Source organism: Aureococcus anophagefferens, assembly GCF_000186865.1.
Source record: "Aureococcus anophagefferens unplaced genomic scaffold AURANscaffold_22, whole genome shotgun sequence".
Taxonomy (NCBI): domain Eukaryota; class Pelagophyceae; order Pelagomonadales; family Pelagomonadaceae; genus Aureococcus; species Aureococcus anophagefferens.
This window is the reverse complement of record NW_008705582.1, coordinates 294,909-304,159: the sequence shown is the minus strand read 5'-3', so window position 1 is coordinate 304,159 and position 9,251 is coordinate 294,909. Positions and strand designations below refer to the sequence as shown.

Here is a 9,251-nt window from a genome sequence, read left to right as displayed (position 1 = left end):
CGTCCTCGGTAGTTCCGGAGCGTTTCCTCGGCGCCACGAGTGAGTCCGGTCGCCGCGCAGAGGGTGTCGCTGTCGTACGCGTCACGACATACTAGACGAGTGCCGGGCTCGACCAGCTGCGTGCGACGCTGCGTTGGCGTCGCCCGAGCGGCGCGCGAAGGACTGCCGCCACTGGGAGACGGCCTTCGAACGCCCCGGCGCGCGTCGAAACGTGCGAGTTCCGCAACCAAAGCACCTCAGAGGTCGCCCAGGGGTACGAGTCCTTCGTCGCCACCGCCCAGGCCCGGAGGGACGCGCACAGAGCGCCAACGGACGCGCCCACAGCCTCTCAAGGCGGCCCGAGCTCTCGACGCTGCCTGCGATCTTTTTGTCCGAGGATTTCGACCAATGAGAACCCAGCTTTTGCTCGATTCGACGCCTCCCAGGCGCGTCCAAACGCGGTCCCAGCCCCAGATTTTAGGACAGGACCCCCGTCAGTTACCACCTCCGAGTAGGAACCCAAAGTTGCTTGGATATCGGCGTCGCGGAAGTCGGAATTCATTTTCCGTCACACCCCCCTTGGCTTTTGACTTTATGGATAGTAGGATAAGGGGCCGGGGGTCACGGTGGTGGTTCTCACCAGGGGCCGAGGTGCGTGCGCGTCGTGCAGGGCCCGGCCTCTTCATTTCCAGTGTGCTATTAACCACCCGGGCTCGGCGCCTGGCGTGGGTTTCTGTCCGGAACTTTCGCTGATTATCGGGCGAGCGGGAGTGGCGAACAGTCACATGGATGGAATTCCAGCAGTATGACTGTGATACTATGTGAGGTCTAGCCTCCGATCAACTAGGCGGGGCTATCAATGATTCCATGTTTACTCATCTGCCGTGACAGTGCCGCCAAACATGATTTCATACTGTGTTATAGTTCGGTTGAACTGTCCTAGAGCGACCAGGCGTTTGCCGTCGCTAGTAAATCGAACTTTGGCTATGCTTGATGCATGGCCAGGGACCTGCGTATTTCACAAGATAGTAGATATTTACTAACCACCAACACTGCATTCATACATTGACCATGGCCATCCCCGGTGCGTGAGTTGGATAATTATATACGGCCACTGTTCCATCAACGCACCCTTTGGCAAGATATCGCGAATTAGGTGAACGGTGGACAGACGTTACGTGTGGAGCAGAATCTTGCTTCGTGGTATTACTTATCGCCTTCAGGAATCGCGGTGCGCGTTCTGCATCATCGACAGCACTTCCTTCAGCAGTATGTCCGCCGGCGCATTTCCAACAGCCTTGAACATTCCACCCAAGAGGCACGGTCATGGTCATCCATTTTGTATCGCGCACGACCGCCGGTGATGCGATGCGAGTGCCATCGAGGACAGAATAGAAATGAAGTTCGTTTGTTTGGGTTGCGACTTGAAAGTGGCTGGCATCCACACTCAGGTCGATGCACGCAAGAGGCGCGCCGGCTTTCGCGCAGACAGTCCTCAGGCTGCAGTCTCGAGCATCATGAATATAGACCTGACAAGTATGTTCGAGTTGGAGTTAAAGCGACTACCTAGATTCCACAGAACGCGGTCTCATCCGGCAAGGGACGATTGTATACCCGGCTATCCTCGGATGCGGCGAGCAAGAAAGTGCCATCATCACACCACTTGACATCGGCGAGTGCTGCCTTTGACTTGCGAACCTCTGTGAGCAGCTCAGGAGTGTCTTCCTATTTTTCGCGTGTATGTACAAGTCACATCTTTCAACGCTGCCAGAGACCTCAAGCTTCATATTGAGTATAATGAGGGTCCCGTCTCGTGCTTTATCTGCTGGGTCGCCGCCGAGACCAACTGCGAGACGGATCCCATCTGGTGCCCACGAGCAACAACGAGCAGCAGCACCGCCAAGGACGTCTGGCGTTACACGCATCACACAACGACGAGAGGCGCATGACCAAACACGGACAGTACCGTCGTCTCCGCTCGTAGCATATATGTCACCATGCTTCGGATTTACATCAAGGCCATGAGCTTCGGTCGCTTGTTTCTTGCGACGTGCGTGCGCTTCAGTCAAAAGGACCACACGACCAGAGTTGATTGCGAGCTCGCACATCTCACCAGAGCGCACCAGAATGAGGATCTTGGTTCCATGAGCACCACCGAATGAGATGGCTGCGGCAGTTGGCGTTAAAAACGGAATGGAGGCCTCACTGAGTCTGAAGCTAAGCATTGGTTGAAGACGAGCATCCCATGTCTTTATTGCACCATCACGCCCTGCTGTTGCGTAAGCACCACGCTTATGTGCGGTTGTAACAGCATAGATTGGTCCATCGTGGGCGTCAGGAACATGCTCTGCAACTTCAGTCCCACTCCAGAGGTACAATGAACCAGAAACGGATCCAGTAAGGGCAGCAGCATCGGAGTCTGCATCCGACAGGGGGCGGCGGGTCGAAACATCCCGTGAATTTCTAACATCCACACCGAGTTCGGTCTGCGAGGTTGGGGAGACATCTGTGGCAACAATGTGTGCCCTAGTTACACACAAAATTGGCACGTTGGGGCATCTTCGTCCATCAAATGTGCCGCGGCGACGCCTGATGCCGCCGGAAGCCGCAGGGCGAGCAAACTCGACACTATCGTATGACCCAACAAAGAATGGATAGGCTTCTCGACCGACAAATGCAGCGCAGAAAACGCGCGATTGTGTGCCAGACCTCTTCCCATCCACCAGAGCGAGTGGTATACAGTGCATAGGAATGGTCAGGGTCCGACCCAATCGCAGCGAGATGCCTGCCATCACGTGAGAAGGAGAGCACAAGTACACCTCCGCGAAGGTGACGTGGAAGTACTGAGATAGTGTTCCCAGTCAGTGCGTCCCATACTCTGACGCGAGGTGTTTTGCCTTGGTCCCCGGATGCCGCAAAACGCCCATCGTGTGACACATTCAAGGCACTAATGTCAGCCAAGCCGCTTATGACTCCATCATCATCCATGTGCAAGTCTCCACAGCTAGGATCACCACCTTGGGGATGATGGAAATGGAAGCATTGAGTGTGCGTACGAGAGTCATATACTACCCCTAAGGCGCCGCATGCATACACCACCCCACCTTGGGCGTTATACCCAACGAGCCCACGAACGTCATCAGAGCGCTGACCATGTGCGCACTCAAGTTTCAAACTGATCTGCGGGGCTCCTGGATCCTCTTGCTCGAGATTTGACGGTGGCACCAACGCTGAAATCCAGGCCGCCACTGTCGTTGGTTTATTCTTTTGCGAGTCACTTGCCGATTGCGAAGCTGCGACATGGAAATTCGTGGCCTTGGATGAGCGCTCGACTGCGGCAGCCATCGCTCGCCCCCCGTCAGCATCTATAGCGTCGTCATAATCACGAGGATCCTTCTCAGTACTAGAACCGAGGTCATCATCAAAATCAGCGAAGTCTGGCTCATAGCGCCACACGCAGATAACCCTATCGAGGCCACCCACGGTGATGAGGTGTGAGTCCTGGGCTGTCCAGACCAGCCGCCGAACAACTCCAACATGAGCAACTCCTATTTTAGACGCGGCTGCTTCAGCATTACTTGCAGGATATCTTAGCGTTCGCAGCACTCCGTGGTAATCACCCGTGGCTATGACTCGAGCCGAGTTGGAACGCGATACGCATGTGAGATTCAGCACGCTCTTGGCATCATCAATAGCGTCTGTGGTGGTAGTCTCGTATCCCCCGGCTTCGGGCCTTGCATGAATAGCATGGGCTCCAATTACAGGCCAGCCAAATGGAGATGTCCACGTCGCCCAATTCGCTTCTCGCAGAATTGCAGGATCGCGCACCACAACACCAACGTGGAGATCGCCATAGGACAAGGCACGTGCTTCATCAGATGCCTGTATGTGACGACCGTCACAGGTGAAATCGACAGTACACACAGCAGCCCCCTTTGATAGCGTTAGCGAAGCTTTGCGCGAAAACTGACCATGGTCGTCACAGCCGTAGACATGCACATTGCCATCGGTACCACCTGCAACCATGGTTTGACCATCGGGCGAAAATTTGACATCTCGCAGCCATTCGCGCACATCGGTAAACTCATATACAAGCGCCCCCGTTTCGGCCCGAAGAAGCTGCAAGAGACCATCAGTTCGAACATTGGCTGAAACTGTGGAGGTTTCATCCTCATCTACCCCCCTCTTCTTTATCTTCCCATCTTCAAAATCTCTCCTGCGACGAGCCCAGCTTAGTGTCGCATTGCTCGATCTCGGGCCACCAAGGCATGCTGCGATAAGTCTTCCATCGGGTGAGTAGGCCAGGGCACGACACGCGCCTGCGAGAAGTGTGCCACCCAGCCTGGCAGTCCGAACGTCAAGGGCTTCTGCATCCCACAATGCAAGGGCACCTTCATCAGAGGCTGCAGCGAAGCGCTGTAGTGTCGGGTGTGAAGCCAAGCCCCACGACTCGCCGGCAGCAGCTCCGCCACCGGCGATTGGCGCTGACACTGGCACTCCATCTGACGCCCTGAACTCTCTGAGCTGCGTGGCGGCCTGAGAGCCTACCAGAACCCTAGATAAGTCTGCTGAGATGAACACCGAACGAACAGGCCCCGCGCCGTGATTGTCAAACTTGGATACCATCTCGAGAGCGTCATTCCAAAGTCTAATATCGCCATCACGTGCACCAGTGACGAGCGCTACTACACTTGGCCCCCCGAACGTATTTGAATTTCTAGAACGGCACCATGGGGCATCCATGGCATAAATGAATCCATCATGCGCTTTTATAGATTTTTCCAGCTCACGAGATGACCCCCCAAATACAAAAAGATGGCCATCGGCAGTGCCAACGATGCAGTGACCGCTAGGTAAATATGCGCAGCAAAGAAAAGCCTGCAACGCCCCGTGTCGCCCAATCCTCGCGAAAGAGGCAGATGCGTGCCTCGTTGCAGCGTGACCTGCCATAAAGGTAAAGAAAAGAGCGTGCTTGACACCTACGATAGCCATCTCGTTTCCGAGCCTCCCAAAGGCGAGGTCCAGTGGTTTACGCTTCGTGGTTGGCGACGTAAATAGGAGGTATCCCGAAGATACGTCATGTACTGCGACTGTATGGTTGCTATCTGCCCCAATGCTAGCAATCCTCTCACCCTTGTCGTCATCAAACGCTAGGAGAGTCACAGCATTTGAATGCGGCCCACGAATAATCCTGCTAGGCCCACTTGCAATGTTTGACGTGGACCACAAGGGCTATCTGGGGGTCTGAACCTATATCTGAAGTTGCTACAATTGACTTATCGAGTGATATCGCCAGGGCGCAGATTTCGAATCCAGCGTGCGCAGTCCCAAATGACTGGGCACCGCTCCCGAGATCTACACGGACGAGGGTCCCCCCCTGCAGGATATATGACAGCGCCACATTCTGTGTATTTTGCGTTATTGCGGCTGGCACTGCAGCTGTAGCCAAACACCCGTGACAACGTCAGCGCATCCGTTGGAGCAGAAGGTGCTCGAGGGCGTGGTTGAGGCGGCGTCGTCATGGTGAGATACCACGGGTCGCGTGAGTAAGGCGCCTCGGGTTGAGCGAATTCCGCATCGACGCCTGCTTTCGCATCATCCGTGGTACGCGTGACCTATGATGATGAAAGAGCTCAGACTTGAGCAGGTGCACGTACACGGCTTCTTGCCTCTTGCTCGGCAGCAAGTGCAAGCTCATTTGCGATATCGACAGCAATTTCGCAATCAAGAGTGCGCTTGAACTCGTGGTTATCCCGCAGTTCAGGAGCATAATCCTCAGCCTCATCTTCGTCGCGGTCGTCTGCATCCTCGACGTCACGCTCATCTTCCATGAGGATCCACTGCATTACACAACGATCATCACGACCAGCAGTGAGTAGGTGTGTTTCGTCCGAGTTGAAAGTCGCGGCCACAACAACACCCGCGTGTCCACGCCATTCAAATCGCGCACCATCTTGCCGCGAAGGGAATCGTGCAAGGCGAATTCTACCGTATGAATCACCTGTCGCGAGGACGCCCCCGCCAGATTCTGGACCGTCATCTCCGGCACGGGCCCGTGCACAAGCCGTGAGTTGCGCACCATCTCGCCTTGTAGCTCCATACACACCTGCGACACCGTATCCAAAATAACAGGTTTCCGTGGCCCAGCGAAGGTCCTTCAGCGCGCTGAGGTTGGATTGATACTGCGCAGAGTTGGCATTGAAAAAGTGAAGTTGACCAGCATCACAGCATGACCGCACCCAGCGAGAATCTTTGGAGAAGTCGATGCAGCGTACCGGTGCTGGATGCCGACGGCATTGGCCTATAGACTCATACTCTTCCGCACTGGCATACAGGTACACAGAACAGTCTTCGCTAGCAAAGGCGAGGACCTCTCCATCAGGCGAGAAACGACAGGCAACGAGAGGGAGCGTGGAGTCGCGCGCCTCGAAGGCAATGGAGAGATCTGCATCGTTGAGTACGCAAAAACCACCCGTTTTGGGATTTGGAGGCATGCGTAGCTCCCCCGCTGCGCTTGAATTGCCAAGTCCAATAGCGAGCAAGTCTCCGTTGGGATGATAACACACGCACGAGACTGGAGCATCCAGTTTGGCTGTTCGGACTGGGTTTCTGGTTGTGATGTCCCATGCACGTACGGTGGAGTCGGCACCACATGTAGCAAACTCTGGTTTTAGAGGATGGCAAGCAATTCCACGCATTGCTCTTCCAAAGTGGGAGGACGTAACCGGTCCACCAAGTGCATCAGATCCGTCGGCAGCTGAAAGTTCATAGATCTCATTTCCGCCAGTCCCGACCAGAAGTTTCGCACCATCGTTTGATAAACATACTGATCGGATTGTTGGATTTGCGCCAAGCTCAGTCAAATCGAAGCTGGCTCCCGGCTCGAGAGCATGCGACCATTGCCGCACTTTGCCATCCTTTCCACCGCTTAGCGCGCCTAGTGCTCCAACAAAAAGAGCGTTCAATGACCCGCGGTGGGCACGGATGGCCTGTACGCAGTTGCGACCATGCCAGACGTATAAATGCCCCGACGCTTGCCCCGAGAGAATCACATCACCACAACGCGCGAGACACAAAGTTGGTTGACGTCGCCCCCGTCGCCCAAACGCCCCACGTCGCCTTACAATCTTGGCACCCTCCCGTCGCCAGAAGCACGTGTAAGGCTCACCGCTTCCACAGGCAGCAACTGAATCTGGAGAATCGCCCACAAATGAAACGCCTAGAATGGTGCCCAGATGATCCGAACGTCCTGAAAATATTCGAACACCAGTACGCCACAAATAGACTATGAGCGTTCGTCCTATATCACCACTGAGGGATGCGAGGCGCTCGCCTGATGGCGAGAACGCCAGCTGGGTAATGGCAACGGCATGAACGCCGGCTAAGATTGCTAGTGGTGCACACAACACAACATCCCAGCAAATGAGGCTCGGACGGGCTCCTGTCTCTCCGGTGGCAGCGGTGCATCCATCTGGCGCAATCGCAAAACTGACAATGTCGCTGGCGTGTCCTGTCATGTATCGTTGTTGATGCTCTAATGGAGAGTATACGATGCCCATGCGGGCCACCGGGTAGACTATCTCACCCGCTGAAGTATATCGCACATTGCCACGGCAATCCTCGCCGCGATAACCGTGCACCCACTCAAGCGAGAGGTTTGCACTTGGCAAGCTCAGCTCCGGGGGCGCATTCGCCAATGCGGTTGGCGCTAGCGAAGCAACAGACGTGACCCAAGGCTCGACCTCTCCGCGGGGGTTTCTAGCCTTTTCTGCAAGTGCTGCAAGCTTAGATGCCAATTCGGGTGCGCCCTCAAGAGCAGCGGAAGCCGCAGTCGTACCAGCAGGGTAGTTGCCATCTTGTGTGTAGTCAATGTCTTGTTGCGTTGGCTTGTAGTCTATAGATTCTAGCAGGACTGGGACCTTTGCTTTCCCAGTCGGTGGGCGATTTACTTCCTCGTCACCTACGCATGGATACTGAAACTTCAGACAGACTAGGACCGTGGTTTGAATCTACGCTGGCTCACACTCTCAGGAACCTCACCACTGAGAGAAGCTATTGGATCAGGATCGTCAAAAAATTCTAGCCACGATAATGCCTCTGGGTCAGACAAACAAAATGAAATCGCGTCCTATAAAACGCATTCAAGAGTAAACCAATTACAGAGCTAATCACGACCCACCAGTATTCGGAGCTTGGCAAGCGCAAGGGATGTATTTATGTCTACGGGATGTTCACTGTCCTTACCATCCTTATAGCTTGGGTTCACCGCGGCGAAGGCGCGCATGGCAACAACTTCGAGTTCTTCTTCACACGGACAAATTTGTCCAGTGAGCTTACACAATCCCATCAAAGTGCAACGGAACGCGAGTGTAATTTCATCAACACTAAGCTGTCCTGCACCATCAAAGTCAAAGCAGGTGAAAACAAATTCGAGTTTGTCGTGAGCAGACATGCCCGATGTCATGGCGAGCGTCGAGACAAATTCGATTGCATCCACCAGAGCATTTTCATCTGAATCCATTCGAATGAACAGAGCTTCGACCTGCTTATCAAGCAACGGGCGGCCAATCTCAAGTTCAGACGTTAGCTCCTGACAGATGAGTTGCATCTCGCCTAAACTAATTCCAAAGCCATCCGCAACATCATTGAAGGACTCCCAGACAGCCTCGATCGCACCGGCTGACAAGTTGACGAAGGCGCGTGCTTTGGCATGGTAGCGAGCTTTGCCGACCATTTGACCTATGTGGCAGCACAAAAAATTAACTTGTTGAACCACGAGTGGCACTGCCAGCTTGCCCATATTGCGTTCTCGAACAAATACAGTTTGCGGCGCGTTGTGGGAGGTTAAAATTGCCTTTACGACGGAGTGACTTGTTTCCGTCCACTTGGCCTTTCGTATCTCCCACTAGCCTGAGCTAAAGGAAGCAAGTAAGATCCTCCCTCGAGGGGAGGTTGAGCTCAGTTTCAATTAAAGATGCCAGAATGAAGGCCGACGGACCGCGCTTGGATGGCGCAGCCACCTCAGCGGGGATGGAGGAGGGTAGGGTAGGGCGGGTGCTTCATTTGTGCCGAAGGAGGGTGGTGGGCGGGCCAAAAAATATGATAACCACAGCTAAAGCTTCGCGCACGCAATGACTGTCCGTCTCGTTTTGCACGGGGAGGAGGCCTAGGGCTATGGAGAGCAGTTAGATGCGGGAAAATATGCCATATTGGGCGGAGGTGCGGGGACTGGGCCAGGGAGGCCTCCGCCGCGCCTCCGTCGCGCGCCCGAA

The 9,251-nt window shown here is 54.7% G+C and overlaps 1 protein-coding gene across 1 annotated transcript; it reads right to left on the bottom strand.

Moving 5' to 3' along the window:
* Positions 1–236: 236 nt before the first annotated feature.
* AURANDRAFT_72231 (hypothetical protein) lies at positions 237–8,713 on the bottom strand (the record flags this gene model as incomplete). Its single annotated transcript, XM_009041570.1, has 15 exons — positions 237–356; positions 552–699; positions 855–988; positions 1,044–1,508; positions 1,594–1,704; positions 1,755–2,485; positions 2,703–4,922; positions 4,959–5,170; positions 5,256–5,356; positions 5,433–5,594; positions 5,637–6,085; positions 6,110–6,916; positions 7,148–7,939; positions 8,005–8,107; positions 8,159–8,713. 15 exons carry the CDS (start codon positions 8,711–8,713, stop codon positions 237–239), a joined length of 7,110 nt encoding a protein of 2,369 aa, XP_009039818.1.
* Between the last annotated feature and the right edge of the window lie 538 nt (positions 8,714–9,251).